Source organism: Mercenaria mercenaria, chromosome 12 (assembly GCF_021730395.1).
Source record: "Mercenaria mercenaria strain notata chromosome 12, MADL_Memer_1, whole genome shotgun sequence".
Lineage (NCBI taxonomy): Eukaryota > Metazoa > Mollusca > Bivalvia > Venerida > Veneridae > Mercenaria > Mercenaria mercenaria.
In genome coordinates, this window is record NC_069372.1 from 49,945,404 (window position 1) to 49,964,562 (window position 19,159).

The following is a 19,159-nucleotide window of genomic DNA, read 5'->3' on the forward strand; positions in this document are numbered from 1 at the left end:
TTACAGCGTAAAAAATGTATTAGTAGACTGTTCGATTATGCTCGTGATTAGCAACATATTCATGCCTTTTGTATAAACACGTGTTTGCAAGTGGTATCTCCAAAACTGTATGTAATTATTTACCCACATATACATGTTAGTTATACATAATATGAAAGAGAAACATTTGTACGGTGGGTAAACTGTTTTTCTGCATGTCTTCAAGACATTTCATTTTACACTTGTGTAGTGGATCCGTTTGAAATTGTGTGTAAACGGTATCTTTATAGGCAATGTCTATGTATTCGCACGCATTTAACAATATTTTGACACTGAATGCAAATTTTGTTGAACTTCAATGCTCTAGAACTCATATACAATAAAAATTGATAAAATCCAAGGAAAAGTTAATATTACTTCTGATCAATACTGTGTAAATCGTGCTATGACAATCAAAGCTTCTTGCACATTTTATTATTTTTAAATGGAAGGGTAACCTAATTTATAATTTATTTCTTGCAATAGATTGTCATTTGTTAGTTTGTATAATCATATGAAATATCAAACAGTAAAACTTAGCACAGTCTGGCTTTTATATGTTTATAATAAAAAAGTAAAATAAAAGGTCGCAGATTATAGAACAGCCATTAGGAAACGCCACGCCGATGTGAAGTTATTTGTATCGTCAGGTTTAAGGATTAAAGATTTTCACGAGAAAACGAGCTTATGATGGTGAACAAGTATTGCAAGTTTTAAAGCAATAGCTTTGATAGTTTAGGAGAAAAACTGACCTAAACACAAAACTTAACCAAGAAATCTGATTTTCTAAGTCCAAAAGGGGCCATACTTCTTGCAAAAAGCAGGATAGAGTTATGTTTCTTGCTGTACATGGTCAGCTTTTGATGGTGAACAAGTTTTGCAAGTTTCAAAGCAATATCTTTGATAGTTAAGGAGAAAAGTTTACCTAAACATAAAACTTAACCAAGAAATCTGATATTTTCTAAGTCCAAAAGGGGCCATAATTCTTGCAAAAAGCAGGATAGAGTTATGTTTCTTGCTGTACATGGTCAGCTTTTGATGGTGAACAAGTTTTGCAAGTTTCAAAGCAATATCTTTGATAGTTTAGAAGAAAAGCTGACCTAAACATTAAACTTAACCAGGCAACGCCGACGCTGAGTAATGACAATAACTCATCATTTTTTCCCCCAAAAAATCAGATGAGCTTAAAATACTGAACACATTAACATGTCAGTGAAATTATTTCAAAATTAGATGTGGAGCGAAGTGGAACTGTTTGAACAACTTATGTAGCGGAGTATCCAAGAAACCTTCATACAGAGTTTCAAAATCTCCCGTAAAATGCCTTCAGACGAAGTAACTGTGAACAGGCGTTGGACGGACGTATGCCGACGACTGCCCGACTGTGAGAATCACAATAGGTAAACCTCGAGCATGTTATTCTCTGGTGAACTATCAAGACGAGTAATTAGTATGTTAGACAGGGGAAGAAGGAACAGAAACTATCGAATTTCTCATAAGTGACAAAATTACCATGCTGAACAAATGAAAGAAACAAAGCATAGTATATATTTTATTGAACGTAAAATCATGTGCAACAATACTTCATACAGAGAAAAAACACAGAATTCAAGTGAAATTGACAATATATAAATAATTGCGATAAAATAAACCTGTTGTCCGGTATACAGTTTATGATTTAACTTTAAATGATTATCATGCGCTAAAATCAAAGGGAAAGAAATCGATTACTTCACTTGACACACATTCAAAAATAAATTGCTTTTGCTAAAAGCACATGGCTCCCCAATAACATGTCATTTTCCAATAGACTGTTTTATACGAATTTTACCACGCGCGGTCCAGAGGGGAGGGGGGTGGGGGGGGGAGTCCAGACCCCCCCCCCCCCCCTTGGAAAATCCTTAAAAAAGGAAAGAAGAGAAGAAAGAAAGAAAATGGTTTTTCGAAAAGGCAACATTACATCAAAATGTATGGAGCTGCTGTATACGACCCCGACGTAATTCACATTTATGTTAATTATCTCAAAGAAACAAAGAATTCTACCTTAAAGAAAACTTAATTATATTGTTTTCCCAAAATTTAACAGGTGTGCTTATGAAAATGTGAAAATAAGGGGTATATTGTATATAAAATTGCAGTGGAAAAGGAAAAAAACAACAACAAAAAACGCATCTATTTTTAGTGCATAAAAGACACATGTTTGTCTTCGTAAATGAGGGGGTGGTGGACCCCCTCTGAGAAAATTTGCTGGATCCGCGCATGCCATACCGACACAGTAAAAGGAATATGGCGCCAAACAGAACTAAAACTTTATTTACACGGAAATTTAACTTTTGCATCTGCTGAAATCACAGAGATGCAGCAAAACCACGTGTTCAGATCGTATTAGCCGCGCGATCATTTCAAGGGTAATATTGGTTTCAATTCTTTTCGTATGCAGGTTATCACAGAATCACGTGCTGCATGTTGTCTCACAGCCAACTTATTTGAAAATCTTTTACGACATCAAAAAGATCTGGACCGAACATGAAATATTTAACCCTTGAGCTCACCGTATGTTCTTCTAGTCAACTACGTGGCAATCATTTGTGCTTTAGTTATTCGAAAACCCTTCAAAGACATAAAAGAATACAGAGCCGATACATGACTGAAAAGTTGCGTTCCGTACGTCAATATTGCAAAAAAAAACATGGCGTCAAATAACTTAAAAATTGTATAAGAAATGTAAAAAGATCCATCTCGCGGACATGATATTGTCACGGTCAGACAACAGGACCAAAATCAGTAAGTCTTCCTCCAAATATTGGGAAGACGTGATAACTCAAAAGGGCCACAAAGGCCCTAGTACGCTAACCTGACTTTCACGGCTCAAGCAAGCAACACTGATAGAAAACCCATCGAAGAAACAGTTCTGAAAAAATCAATTTGAAACTCGTCTGAAGATTCAGGAGGAAGGGAGTGGGGGACGGGGAATTGTTTCTGCTGTATATAGTCACAAATGACATACTGGCCAAGATGGTCGCAGATAATCTTAAAAGTGTTTTGACGATTAAAGATGGCTTGAATTCATTTGGGAGAGGGTCGTCTAAGGAACATTCCTTATTATTTTAAAATTTGCATAGCAGCTGACAAGAAGGACTTTGTTAACGTTACTACTATAGACATACAATGTATAAGGAAATGTGACAACGTTCTCCAAGGAGCCACATCTGAATGACTTCTTTAATATCAAAAATACAATTCTGTGAAATTGTTTTGACAACAGTCGTATATGATGTTTGAAGATATCTCTATTTCAGCTCTTGTGGATACGTTTATTGATAAACCATAACGGTTTCAATAATTTTGATGGAGGTCTAACCAAGATATGTTTACTCTTTATTTTTTCTAAATCTTGTTTCTGAAAAAGATTATTTAAGTTTCCACTTTACAGTTATAGTATTAAAAAGTGAATACGATCTCATCGAGTATAAGAGATGATTTTAGTCTGACTGGCACGCCCTCTGGCAGCAATATTCTTTATATAAATCATGATCAGTTGAACAATCTTGGAAGAGGGTGATCCAAGAGACATTACTGTGAACTTGTAGGGGTAGATGTCCTTTCAAGATTTATGCTTTTCAAACATTATTAGCTGCATGTACAGTTGAGCAGAACTGAACTCTGTTGTAAGTGAAACGTCCTGGGGTATCCATGCTCAGTTTCGCCAGCTTCTACCAAATGGTTTCTGAGCAGATGGTGTTAGAAGAAAGCATGGACAAATATATGTACAAACAAGAGCTCAACTTGAGCATCTTTCTGCTCTAGTGAACTTAAAACAACATAAACAAAATAAAAGCATCTTCACAAAATATTTTTGGGAAATACTTCTACATGCAGATTAGACAAACAATTAATACCCATGCGAGTCAAAAATGGACCAAAAGGTTACATTCTGACTTTGAATAGACAACTTAAACAATCTGGCTCCATGTTTGTTCTGTCATATTTCTCATACAGAAGTTTTTTTTCATTAACAGAGGAAAGTAACTCTAGCAGGTCGTTTCTAGTCTGACAATTTTATTGCCCCTGGCTCAAAATAGGGTTTAGTCATCAGATAAAAATGTGCTACTTTAGAGGCTTAATTTTTTTACCAAAGGTCTGCAGTATTTAAAAATAAATAACCATGCAGACAGGAAGCCAGGCTAGAGTACACTCGGTAAACACATAAATGTGGAGCAATTCCACTGCTGATAAAAATAGCAGAAATACATTTTACAGCCAAATCCAAACAAATCTTGGGAATAACTGTTACTGAAGATTTTATCTAATAATAATTCAAAATGTATTTATTATCAATATGATAGAGATTTTGATGCATATGTGGAAAAAGCTGCAGAAGCTCATTTATAATGAAAAAAAATTGACAAAAGACCCGCACACAAAACAGAAATAAATATTTAGTAGGCCTATATACAAATAAAAATGATTCAGCAATTTTTGGCCACCAAGAAAAGGTGTAAAATTTCAATTTTGGCTCAAAGCATAGAAGCAACAAGTCTGGATCTTGAAAACAAAAATCACATAAAACAAGAGCCGTTTGTAAACATGTATGCCCCCATGAAAGGTTGTCCCATTTTTAGTCCCATAATTGCTATGACCTTGACCTTTGACCTACTAGCACCTAAAACAATATGGGTCATCTGCTATCAAGTTTGGAGATACTGAGTCAAGTGGTTCCCAAGTTATTCAGCTGAATTGTTTCCATGGTTAAAATCCCTGTGTCCATGAACTTTGATCTATTGACCCCCAAATAATAGGAGTAATCTACTTCAAAAGCCCAATTAAGCTAGTAGTTTCAAGGATATGGGTCAAGTGATTCTCAAAGTCAAGTTATTGAGCAGTTACCATTTTCATAGTTCAGGCCTGTGTGACCTTGACCTTAAACGTCTTGAACCCCAAAACAAAAGTGATCATTTACTTTACAAGACCAATCATGCTACCAAGTTTGAATGTTCTTACTGAAGTGGCTCTAAAGTTATTGATCGAAAATTGTTACCGACCGACACAACCAACATGTGCAAAGCAATATACCCCCCTCCGCTTCTTTGATAACAACTTGAGTAACAGTAGTGACATAGTCCCTGTTCAAACCTATAAAAACTGGAATGTTTTATAAGCCTTAGTTAGCTGCTTTTTAGTAACTAAATAACTGTTTAGTCTTGAGCAATCATTTTATCTTGTTATCTGGACACCAACCCCTCCCCACTCCCCACCCAAAAATACACACCTATTTTTACCTAGGCTGTCATTGTCTCCCTCCATAGTATACAATTTATGCTAAAATTCAAATGATACATTTTACTTACAAAGGAATGTATAGTTTATTTCAGACTGTCTTTAAAAATAAACTGACAATTTTGTGTTGTAGTAAACTATTTCACAGGAAAGCCATTCTCAACAGCAATTACCTCCCCTGTTGGTCTTTTTTCACTGCAAGGGTGAAAACTACAAGGAATCTGATAAAAAATATAATACCAATGTGCCCTGATTAGATTCACAAATAAAAATGTTTATTATTCTTATTTCTTATTCTAATTTTCTTTGTCATTTTTAGTGAACAATATAACAGTGAATTTTTCATTGCCTGGTGAATTATTGAAATATAACAATGAAATGCATATACAGATATAGGGAATTTTTCATTGCCTGTAAGGGCTAATTGGGCAAAAATTAGTTTAAACTATTTGAAAGACACGATAGTAGCATAAAGTTTGATTGTTTTACATTACTAGATAAAAACATATTAATATCACATGTGAACACCACATCATACATTACTGTTTGTGGCTACACCATTCAGTCGTGAAAATAATGCATCTGGTGTTCACCAGGTAAAAAAAAAAGATCTTACAAACAAAAAATCTCCATTACCCTTGTTTTCTTCTTGCATACATTTTATAAAATGCTCTTGTGGCACCTCTTACCATTAAATACAGAAAATGAAACTGAATCAGTAAAATAAAAAGACATCCTATATTGCATTTCATCGGAATACTAAATGGCACCTGGATTAATGGAATTTCTGCAAAGTTTGCATAACTAAGGTAAAGAAAAGGAAAAATGCACACCCGTACAATAAAGAACACAAAAATCATCATCAATCCTGCTACAACATAAATTGCACTGTTCTTCATCTTCAACTGAAAGAAAAGAAAAATAAGAAATCAAATTTAAGAGATATTACTAGGTTCTTTAAGGTTCTGGAAAAAGAAACTCATTAAAATTAATCTTAAAACATAGCTTAAAAGGTGCCTGTGCTTCTCTAGTTTTGGTCGTCTGTTGTACTTAGTCAATGCCCACACTGAATTCTTAAAACATTTAAAAGCAAGGGCATTATACTGCCATATCTTAGAATAAGTTTCATTTCAATATAATGACTATTTTCTTAATTATCCTACCATTTTTCAGTATCTTTCAAACTTTGCCAGAATGTAACTGCCAGCAATTACGCCAGCCAACTGAAGATGGCCGCGAAAGACAGTAAACATATTTGAAAACGTTTTCAGCTCTGAGTTTATAACTATTATCAGACTAATACATAAAACCACAGCAAGGAAAACACATAAAAATTAGGCCTACTGTTTAATCTACTTAACCTGTAACAGGGTTTTTTGTGTGTGTGTGTGTGTGTGAATTGCAGCTTTTTTTAAACCTTTACCCTGCTAAATTTCTGAAATGAACTGGTCTATCATCCAATTTGGGCAGTACCATTTATTATTCGCGGGGTGATCACTGAAAATTTACAAACTGATTTGTGAACAGTGCAGACTGATGTGCAGGTTGATTTTGGTCTGCACTGGTGGCAAAGGCAAAACTGCTTGTCTACAGCAGGCTAAAGATTAAAGATAGTTTTAACAGTGTCAATTTTTATGGCCAAAAATATATTTGTCCCTTATCATGCAAAATCTGAAAAGTTAGAAATTCTGATATTTTAGAAATTTTACAAATTTCATTTAGGTTTAGTAATATTGCTTTTATGCTATCTAAAATATTTATAAAGTTTTGTAACAATTAATTCACAAATAATAAAGTCAAAAATGGCCGAAATTTACTGGTAGCAGAGCAAACCATTAAAATCATTTTTCATTATAAATTTAAATCTGATGATTTTTTTTTTTTAAAAAAGTTCCTAATTCCACCCTCATAGGTCTTTAGAATGATATATATATTGATGTGAGTGCCTTATATTTAAAGAAAACTGAAGTAAAAAAAAAACTTGTTATGGAAAAGATGGACTGAACAGCAAGTTTATTTGGGTTTTTTTTTATAAATACTTATATATATATACATATACATATAATGTATAATGTATGTCTGTAGTATAAACTAGAAAAAAGTTTTTCAGCCTGTAGGAGTGGTTATATTAAGGGGAACGTGTTTGTTGATAAATCCCCAGGCCCTTGGTGTCTCAACTGTGGCTCTTCATAAGACACTGGTTCATTATTCTCTAGAAAACAGGCTGGCGAAACACTAACTAAGATTTCAAAGAGACTTAAACCTATCATTACAAGCAAGCTAAAGTAATCTGGAATCAGCTAACAGGATAGAAGATTCTGTTCAGTTAAGAAGAAACTGAGCTAATTTGTGGAGGGACTGTGTTTCTTACCAGGAGTCCATCAGTGCCTGAATAAATGACTTGTCTATCTTCACTATTATTATTAAAACTTGGAAGCTGCCATATGGCCTGAATTATGTCAGTGTGACTTTAAAAAACAATCCAAAATAAACTTACCTGTGACAAGATAAATCTCAGCGAAATAAAAGGGATTGCCGCCTCACATGTATATAATACTCCAACAAAGTAGTCTCCCTTGTTGTTACGGAAAAACTGAAATAATGTAAAAAAACAAAAACGTTCACATTTCTGTCAAACAAACTAATTCCTTCTTCATTTTTATACAAATTATGACTTAAAATACAACTTTACTTAATGCAAGTACATAGCTGCGTTTATGCAGATAGACAACTGTATAGTAAAAATCTAACAAGAAACATTATTTATTTTGCTGATTAAGGACATTACTGCTTTGAAATAAACTGGAAATCACCAATCAAAACAACAACCCTTGTGACATAAAAATGTCATCTGCAAAGTTCAAAGTTATAGCTTGTTCCAATAATGATCCAACCAACCAAGACTTTATAACAATATACCGTTCTTTGCTGCAGCATTTGATGCAATCCCTTGATGCAGCAGTAAATGAGGTTCCCTACTTTCACATTTGTCATAGGATCACATCATTGAAAAACATTCTTGTTATGATCTGTTATATCACTAATTTTTAATACCAGTATTATTCAATTATATGCCAAAATGCAACATTGGGTGTCCTTTTAAAATATCCAGGGAAGGATGCCTCCATTCCCTACTTATAATACCAACCATGCATACTTTAAAAAAGGCCCAAGCTACAGTCCTGTTTACTGTAAGAAACACTTTTTTTTTTTTTGATACTTCAACACAAAATAAGAACAATGTACTGTTAAGTCAGGCTTTGCCATGAATTTTTTATTAATATTTAGCTAAAACTATCATGATTCTGGTTCAAGCTGCCAATTTTTGAATTGATTAGTTTCAAAAGAATGTAATGTGTCCCTTTAAATCTAATTTCACAGGTTACTGCAACCATGAAATTCCATGAAACATAAAATTATATATTCATGCTTTAACAGCATCGTTATGAGTGACATGAAAGAAACACAAAATAGAACAAACTCTCTTCTGATATAAGAAACAGCTTTCTTAAACTGAGTTTTCCTGAGAACAAGAGCTGTCTCCATAGGATGACACATGCCCCCGATAGCACTTTAAATGAATAGTTATGGCCGATGTTCGAGTTTAGGACCTTTGACCTACGGAGCTGGGTCTTGCACGCGACACGTCGTCTTACTGTGTCACACATTTATGCGTAGTTATTTTAAAATCCATGCATGAATGACAAAGATATGGACCGGACACGCCCATCAATGCACTATCATGAAAAAAGACCTTTAACATCTAAGTGTGACCTTGACCTTTGAGCTACGGACCTGGGTCTTGCGCATGACACGTCGTCTTACTGTGGTACACATTCATGCCAAGTTATTTGAAAATCCATCCATCGATGACAAAGATATGGACCGGACACGCCCATCAATGCACTATCCCTTAATGTCTAAGTGTGACCTTGACCTTTGAGATACGGACCTGGGTCTTGCACGCGACATGTCATCTTACTGTGGTACACATTCATGCCAAGTTATTTGAAAATCCATCCATCGATGACAAAGATATGGACCGGACACGCCCATCAATGCAATAACCTTTAATGTCTAAGTGTGACCTTGACCTTTGAGCTACGGACCTGGGTCTTGCGCGCGACACATCGTCTTACTGTGGTACACATTCATGCCAAGTTATTTGAAAATCCACCCATCGATGACAAAGATATGGACCGGACACGAAAAATGCGGACAGACCGACAGACTGACAGACCGACAGACAGACGGTTCAAAAACTATAGGCTTCCTTTCGGGGGCATAAAAAGAAATATCTGAAAAAGTTTTGTTTGGATGTGGTATTTGCATTCTGAGATTTTTGTCTTAGAACATCATTACCTTTGTTTAATTTTGGGTTAGCCCAATTTTTTCAACAGTATTTCAATTATGTAATGGTGGGCAGTTAACCGAACCAGTGTCCTGTATTCCATATCAGTACTTGCCTGTTCTTCGCCAGTAACTGCCAACTTCCTTACATGAATCAAATGTGGTGGATGAATGATTTCAGACACAATGTCATCTCAGAAATCATCATGGAGAACATACGTCTCCAATGAGATTGAACTCAAAACCCCATGATCTATAGATCTACACTCTCCCTATAGAGCTATGCTAGTGGGCTATATAGGAGAGATCGTGTTTGTATACAAATCCATTGTATCTTTCTTTATAGATTTGTTATTGACTATTATTTTCATAAAGAAAATGAATAATAAATGACATACCAAAATACTAGGAAAAAAGATGAATGGAAGGACAACATGGTGTATAAGCATAGCCTTGTTCGACATGACGAAGTGTGTAAATTTTTCCTGTCCATCCATCTTTAACATGAGATCTTGATTGAGGTAGTAATGTGTTTTGTACATGGCCCAAATATCATACAGAAAGTATGGAAGACCAAACCAGGCATAGGCGTTTGTCAGCCAGTGTCTGCAAAATAAAAAGCATTATCAAGCATGAAAACAGGTTTTGTTTTTCAGTATAAAAAGAAAACAATCACTAGTTATATACTAAACTTTGCCAAAAGTAGGTTAGTAATGCAAAATATTATTCAATGATTGTATATTAATTACCTTATAATCAAATGATGTCATCTAGTCAATTCAAAAGCAGACTGACCAGCACATTTTACACATATGTATATTATTGAAGTCTCTACATTTATTTGATATATTAAATGTAACTTTATCCAAAAGACAGTCTGGTCACAAGTCTAAAATGTATCTAAATAGCCTTTTGTGTATAAACTGGCGCTTTGATAATGAGTAAGACAGCTTCTGGATGCTACCCCACATCTCAAATGTTTGTCCATGAAGTTCAATACCGTACAAATCAACTTAAAAAAAAAAAATTAATATACTTTCATGTTATATATACACAATAAGGCCTAAAAAAAATCTTTGTTTCCGGTAACATGCTCAAAATAAATAGGGTAGGTAGGTCGTAAAATTATTTTTTTTTTGGAATTTTTGTTTATTAAGTGAGACTATTTGGAAATTATTTTTGTGTCAAAAAAAGGAATACAAGTAAGGGGTTATGCCTTTAGAGCACCAGTAAGTTGATTTCTAACATCACTGACCATGTTTAAAGCATAAAACTTGCAGTTTTGAAAAAAATATTCAAGGCCATAAAAACATTTAGGGTCGGTCCAAACATTTAGGGTAGGTCTGGATACCAGAAACAAACACATTTTTTTTACGCCTAATAATTATCTTCCTAATTAAATACTGAAAGAATAACTTTGTGACATGCTTGTATGACCGAACAGTAACTAACTTACACATCTGACATGATGTTTTCTTGACATGCCTGTGATATAATAACTCCTACCAATGTAGCTAGAACTGCTTGCAGTGAATTCACACATCTGTAAATAGAAGCAAGCATCAAATACATTAACTGGCTCTGTCTGAAGAGTAAGCAACTGATTTGAAAAACAACAATTATCTCTTCAGTTTACATGTACTTCAGGAAATAAAGCTACAAAAAAGGAGGTGTGATAACGACCCTGTTACATTATCTATGATATCTCTGCTACCTTGACAGTTTTACATAAAAACAATTATTTTCTCCAGCCATTTGTCACATGCTTGCCATGAGAAGGCAAAGGACACCAACTGAAGCAGATCTGCTTGTTATGAGAAGGCAAAGGGCACTTTAGGAAGAATATGTGTATCTGCTTGAGTAAGGAGGTAAAGGACACTAAATGAAACGGACCTGCTTACCATGAGAAGCCACAGTAAATCATTAAGGACAGATGTACAGTGTAAGGACTGAAGCCAGAAGGTGCGGCACTAATAAGCTGTAGGGCATGCTGTTTCCAAAAGAAGCCTTGGTATTGTCATGAAGTGAAAGAAGCACTGGGACACAGAATATATTGTTGTCAATTTTTCTACAACCGCTTAGAACTATTAGGCTATGAGGAATAGAAGAATTGACAAACAACAGTACAACAGTAACTGTTATTTGCAGTCAAATAACCTCACGAAAAGGATGGAGTTAACCTTCAGCCTGCTGGCATGGCGAATAGTTCTGCCTTTGTGACCAGTGCAGACCAAGATCAGCCTGCACATCCGTGCAGGCTGATCATGGTCTGCACTGTCCGCTATTCAGTCAGTAATTTTGCAGCAAACACCCCTTCAATAAATAAATGGTACTGCCCATATTGAATGATGGACCAGTCCATTTTAGAAATAAGCAGGGTAAAGGTTAAATCAGCTTAAGGTTCACATATTTTAATGCTTCTATTATGTTTTAACAAAAGCACTATAAACAATTTTCACCTTTTACAAGTGCATCTTGTAAAATCTATCTACAGTATTAAACTTTCAAGAACTGCCACCAGATTTGTATCCCATGACAATAATTAGTTATGGTCACCCTTTCTAAGTAGCTAGTAGATTTTAAAGATAACCTAAGATGTAAGTGTCACTTCAAAAGTCTGAAGAGATGAAACATTTTGAGACTGACTGAGATTCATTGACATTCATTTTTCGAAGTTTTTAATACATTATACCATATTCATAAAACATACAACAGAAGCCACTAAAGGGTGCCAATTCATTCTTTACCAGTGAGATACTGGGTGATCTTAATTACACATGAAAAAGCCACCAGAACAGACTGAGACCACCAGAACAGACTGAGACAAAGAAACTTTAGATACAGGCATGTCTGGCTAACTTAGCCTAGCTCTTTGTGAATAGATGGCCTGGTTCTTAAACATGCCTGGTGTTGAGCACCAATAGACATGAATCTATAGTAACCATCTGAAAATAAAAACAGTGTCGTTTACGTAATGGTAGCCAGAACAGTTCAACACACTGTGTGGACACACTGGTCGAGAGGGCTAAGTCACTTTCCTATGGCGGTGAAGGCCCTGGGTTCGACTCCAGACTACTGCCATTGCGTTGTGTCCTTGGGCAGGGTACTTTATCAGGAATAAATAATATACTAAACTGACCCCATAAATTGCTTTGAAATACACAGTACAAGTCTCGGAGCGAAATATTTCAAATATCCCCGGCGATTTCAGCTGCCAAACGAAGTGATAAAAACCAGGAACAGGTCCGCTATCCGGAATGAAATCACCGGGGATAAGTTATACCTGAAACATTTCGCTCGTAGAGACTTGTACTGTCTTTTTCAAAGCAATTTATGGGGTCAGTTTAGTACTTATGGAAGGCTTCAAATGTTTCGAAGGTGCAATCATGCAGGTAGCAGCTGCAAGTGTATAAACTCCAATTTTGAAATGTTCTACAAGTTTGCCGAGTAGCTTCCTATAGCGTTACGCTCACATAGTTCACCTTTTCAATGTATATGATACTGTGACTGGATTTTTTGTCATCAATTTTTTTTTTCATTTGACTAACGTATTAAAGGTTAATTGTGTGAAAAAAGAGGGATTTTTTATATTAAACAAAAAAATATACACTGGACCCGTGCCTGTGTCCCCAAGTGAAATTCAGGGCCTCCGCTGTCGATCGCCAATGTCGCCATGTGCGATAATTTCAAGAATTTGGCGCTAAATTTTGCGAACTGGCGAAAATAAGTGGCGCATAGTTTTTTTTCCTCGGCATTTGTTTTTTCCATAGTGATATAAGCGGCCCAATAATTGGTTCTCGATACACGTGTTTACCTAGACGCTGGTAGTGAATAAAATCGATAACCAGTCTAGGCGGTGTTGACAATTCGACTATCGAAGCTGGTTGACACTTTGAGAAGATAATTGCGTAATAATGTGTGAATTGATGATTAACCAGTAACCAAAACATCTGCCAGCTTGTATGTTTGACCTCTGCCGAGAATTCACCAAAATTAACGCCGATTACGGTGTACTTTATGTGTTGCTATTTTTTACAAAAAAAAAGATCGACATGTTTGTGGCATGCAGTTGTATGACTGACGAATTTTAAATAAGAACGAAAGATACATTTAATTTGTTAGTTTTTGCAAGATAATTTTGTAATTCCTCAGTTTTCATAAAAGATTTTAACGATGGATCCGAAAACAAAAACACATCGACCTCAATTTGTATCCTGGACCTGGTTAATTTCTTTGAAATGTTCAGAAGCTGGAAGATATGATCACTTGCTACCAGTACCATGGCTTCTTAAAAATCATTAGACAAGTGTTCAACTCGACCTTTTACAATAGAAAAAAATCGGAATTTTCCTTTCCGAAAATAAATGAGTCCTGAAAAATTGGTAATTCTGACCAAAGAGCTTTAAAAATAAAAATTACTTCTACAATAAACTAATGCACCTTCAAAACTTGTTATTATTCCTAATGAAATTATTTACAATATTTTATTTCTCTATGCACACTATGACAGCCAACGAAGAGAAATAAAAGTGGCTCAGAACTTTGGCTCAAAAATGGCTCTACAGTGGCTCCAACTTTTTAAAATTGGCGAAAAGGTTGGCGACAAGTATGAAAAACCCAGAGGAGGCCCTGAAATTATTATCATTCCGTAATGTTTTGAACATGATAAAATTATGAATATGACTTAAAAGCTGCATCTGATATCTGAAAGGTTATTTATGACAGATTTATCTGCATACATATAAAAACATTGACCTGTGGGATTAAATACTCGAGGTGGTCGTTGTAAATTCACCGCTTAATTCTGGTGATTTTACCTGAAAAACAAATTACTCACTTCTCGGTGATGAAATACAGGTCGGTTACAGAAAGTTTATCTGGAAATACAAATTTCAATGCGTTCCTGATGATTACATTCAAAGAAATGAAGAAAACACCACCGGCTAAAAGGATAGTTACGCCCATTGTTTACATCTTCACCGGTTGTATTTTAGCCAATCAGATGATCCAAAACAAAAAGTTGTAATAAAACCCGTAATGTTTATACGGATATAGTCGCTAAAAAAAAGGAGTTCCGCTTAAAAGAAAAAAATATGACACGATAAGTTCTATTTTTAAGTTGGCAAGATATAGAACAATACAGTAAAACGGCTTTATTCATTCTTCGGCTAAAATGACCTATTGAACTAATTTGTCACGTGCAAAACATAGTATCAGATCTGCAAGTTTTTTGTCCACCTGCATTAATAGTTACTTGCTGCAAAGTGCAAAAGCTGCAGGTCTAGTTAAGTCTATGTCGTGTTACAAGTTTTTGTACACAGCACATTTACTGTCTGATGTCATGCACCATCTTTGCCGTTTGTCTAAAGCATACCAGTCCTCAGATATCAACTTCACATCAGTCTATCCACTTCTTGAGAATACTGTCAGCAAAATTCAATCACTTGAAAATGGTTCTGGTGAAAACATTACTGCCTTCCCCAAGAGTGTACCTGAGGTCCCTATTTAGTCTGATATACAAGGTGTCCATGAATTTGAATTTAAAAGCCACACAATAAAAGATTCAAATAAACAGACGAAGGAGGCTAAAGATATTTGTTTAGAAAGGTAGTAGAACATTTGGAAACTAGATTTGACCCTACTGGTGACAGTGCTGTCCTTACAGATACAAATTTTATTTAGATACAAGATACAAATTTTATTTAAAGTCGGTGTTAAATATACAACAACATCAGCTATGTATAGCTATTGTCCTTACAGCAGTGAGTAATGTTTTACACCCTAGGACCATTTCCAAAGCTGATGAGCCTGGCTACAAGCAGGAATTAGAAAGAGATGTGAAGGTTTTATGTGAGTTTTATCAAAAAGTAAATCCAAAATCACACATTCATTCTGAAACTTTGGAGTTCATAGATTTTCTAAAATCAAATGAAAGAAAATTTGCACTCATAAATAATCTTGATGATGTTTGCCAGCATGTCATTGCAGAAAAAGTGCTGTATCCTCACTTATCTGACATGGTTTTAAGATTTTTGGTGACCCCTGTCTCAACAGTAAATTGTGAAAGAGGGTTCAGTAGGCACAACTTGATAAAAACAAAGACAAGAAATTGTCTTCATGCACAGTCTGTAGAAGACCTGATGCTCATCTCAATAAGGAAGCCATACTTTGACTTCCCCTTTCACTCAGCTTTCCAAAAGTGAGTAAATGTTAAAAAAAAGAAGGATATTTTAAAATGGTGATGTTAAAAATGTTCAATGGACACTTGGTTGATGACTGAAAGAATGATGCATGGTCCATTGTCAGTGACAATTGCATGTTAACATAATGTGAAAGCAATACAATTTATGTTAGACAATGTTTTGTTTACAGTACATTGACTATTATATGTATGCATTTTAAGTGACAATTTGTAACCATTACATGTTAACATAATATGAAAGCAATGTAATTTATGTTAAACAATGTTTTGTTGACATTACAGTAAATGTTATGTATATTAGTTGAAAAGTAATCAAATAAATTTTAAAACTATTTGTTGTTGTTAAGTAATAAAAAGAAACACGCCAAAAGTCCGCTTCAGTTTTGGCTATTATTTTTTCTAGAGTCAAAAACTTGGCTAATATTTTCTAAAGGCCAGAGTGAGCCCTGCTTGCCTATGTCTTCCTTGTTCTTTACAACAATTGGACCATTCCGTGTGCATTGCTTACTGTCTCGTGCATACGATATGATACTTCTTAAGATACCATTTGAGCATTCACCAATGACTGATACTGATATATGTCGGCTAAATATTGCAAATTATATTCACAATCTAAAGGGTCACAAAATGTTCCTCCGAACACATTTTCTGAATTCTAACAGTATTCTAGTTGAATTTCAATAGTCTAATGAACAGATACAATCAATGAGATGAGTCTAGATTGAGATATACCAAAAATAATAATAAAAGTTCTTAGGATATCAGATATCAACGATGGTGTCCAAGTGGCTGCAATCCAGCAATGTAATATACCATTGGAATTCAAAGCTTACCTAGTTACTGGTATATTGGGAAAATTTGAAAGGTTTCTGTTACCACCCCTGGAGTTCCTTAGGTTATTTCTTATATTTGAAGAAAACTCAAAGACAGACTTTGTTTTGGAAAGGTAGAACAAACAGAAATTCTTAGTCTGATAGAGGTAAGTTATGAGTGAACGTCATTCGAAATGATGTCCAGGTACGATAGTAACAACTATTATATTATATCGAATAAATGCTGCATTTCAGATAATGTCCTAGAATATGAAAATGGTTTTGTAAAGTGTTTACTGATAGATGTTTTTATTTTTACCTTTATAAATTATTTTATGCTAAGCTATTTTGAAAAAGATCCAGTTGTATTTAAGACAAGTGGTAAATGCACCCACCCTAAATTCTTCCAGATTTATACTCCCAAAGTTTGGGTTTTGTATAAGGAATTTTCACCTAGATGCTGTAGCTAAAGAGGATAAGGATACTTAAAAGCCTCTATGTAAGATAGTGTTTGGAACAATGTTTCTAGTTTTATAATTTTGAGAAGCATGTTGTCATGTAACTATAATGTAAATATAGACAAAAATAACGAACACAAACATGATGCGAACTACGTATATGTATTGTGAACCTGAAGTGATATACTAAAACGTACGACAAATGGACCCAAGAAAGTTATAGTTTATACAGTGCATGCCTTCACTGTATCTCTACAGCTGCATGAACGGCATAACATGATAACTGGGCCTTAACATACAGGTACTTGATATAAATACATCCAGGTTATTATATCAACAGGTGTTACCAACCCAAGAACATTTTAGAGGAACAGCTTTGAATTTAACAAATAAACTGAAGCCAAAATAAAAACAGTGACCAAATTCGAAAGAAACTTAAATGGGCCCTTTTCACAACAACTGGCATTTCAGACAAATATATCCTACTTTTGTTTAAACCTTTCATCGTTGATATGCAACATGTTCACTTTTCTCATGGCTTACATTTCATCATCTCTCATGAACAGTCTCAATCAAACCGAGTCTGCTATTATTCTTCCTGGCTGCATTCTATGCTTCCAAAGGATCTTGATACATATTTCATTATACATAACAGTTGTCTTGTAAGTCGTTCTGACACCCTGCAAGAAAATTCAATTCATCAAAATTAAAAATGCATAAATTTCATTCATGAAATTTTACGACTTTAAAAAATCGTTACTTTAAATGTTTAAGTTTTGGCCTTAAAGCTTTAGGCAGTTACTCTCTAAGTGAGGATAGCTTTGATTTCACAAAATTTGATATAAAGCGGGTATCCGAAAATGAGAAATAGCAAAAGAAGCATGACTGATATCAAGTGTTTGAAACAACCTATGTAGAATCGATTCAACAGTGTTTCAGGTGCTTTCACCGTTGTAATATGTTCTAGTGTTGGGATAATGGAAACAGAATTTCGCTTAATTAAGCCGGTCCTAGGGAAGATGAGAGTTGTTTCACATTTCATAACCTTCCATGAACAGACCGAGTCAATGCGAGTCTTCTATTTTTTTGCTAGCCTTACAAAGGATCTTCCTACAGTTTGTTTGTTTGTGTTGGGTTTTAACGCCGTTTTTACAACAGTATTTCAGTCATGTAACGGCGGGCAGTTAACTTAACCAGTGTTCCTGGATTCTGTACCAGTATAAACCTGTTTCCGCAAGTAACTGCCAACTTCCCCACATGAATCAGAGGTAGAGAACGAATGATGTCAGACACAATGTCTTTCATCAAATCTTCACGGAGAACATACGCCCCGCCCGGGATCGAACTCATGACCCCGCGATCCGTAGACCAATGCTCTACCTACAGAGCTAAGTGGGTGGGCTAGGATCTTCCCACAGAATTTATTAACTGTCACAACAGCAGTTTTTCACTGAGTGCCATGTGGCATCTTTGAAAAGTCTCCTCATACTTTTCCTCAATGTTGTTGTAATTCTGGTTGTTTTTAATCATGGTGCACATTTTGTATATTCAATTTTACTATCATATACAATGTAAAAGAAGTCCGCTTAAGCCGGTGCTAGGGGCAAGAAGTGTGATGCACATTCCATTACTGCCGATTATGACAAGACAAGGTAAGACAATACAAAGACGAAGACGAAGACGAAGGCGAAGACAAAGACAAAGGGCGAAGACGAAGACAAAAAGACGAAGACAAAGACAAAGACGAAGACGAAGACAATATTTATTTTGAATCGGCAAGACAAGTCTTCTTTTATTTTGCTTGGCTACATCGGCAAGACAAGTCTTCTTTTATTTTGCTTGGCTGCATTCTATTCTTCCAACGGATCTAATACTCATTTTGAAGCATTCTCTTACTGTCCAGGAGCACTTCGCTGCAAATAGGCTTACACAAATAACCGCCGTCATCAAGCGTAATTTTAAAAAGTTAAACAAATTGTAAGATGCCTTCATCTATTGTTGTAAACAATATAAGCGTGTAACTCTAGAAATCATACAAATTT

The 19,159-nt window shown here is 35.1% G+C and overlaps 1 protein-coding gene across 1 annotated transcript; it reads right to left on the minus strand.

Moving 5' to 3' along the window:
- Nucleotides 1–4,545: 4,545 nt before the first annotated feature.
- Nucleotides 4,546–14,633, minus strand: LOC123534164 (ceramide synthase-like). The gene is made up of 5 exons (XM_045316265.2): nucleotides 14,483–14,633; nucleotides 11,102–11,188; nucleotides 10,044–10,251; nucleotides 7,793–7,888; nucleotides 4,546–6,200 (listed from the first exon to the last, which is right to left on the minus strand). The coding sequence occupies exons 1-5, from the start codon at nucleotides 14,608–14,610 to the stop codon at nucleotides 5,928–5,930; spliced, it is 792 nt and encodes a 263-aa protein (XP_045172200.2). The 5' UTR covers nucleotides 14,611–14,633; the 3' UTR covers nucleotides 4,546–5,927.
- Nucleotides 14,634–19,159: the final 4,526 nt, after the last annotated feature.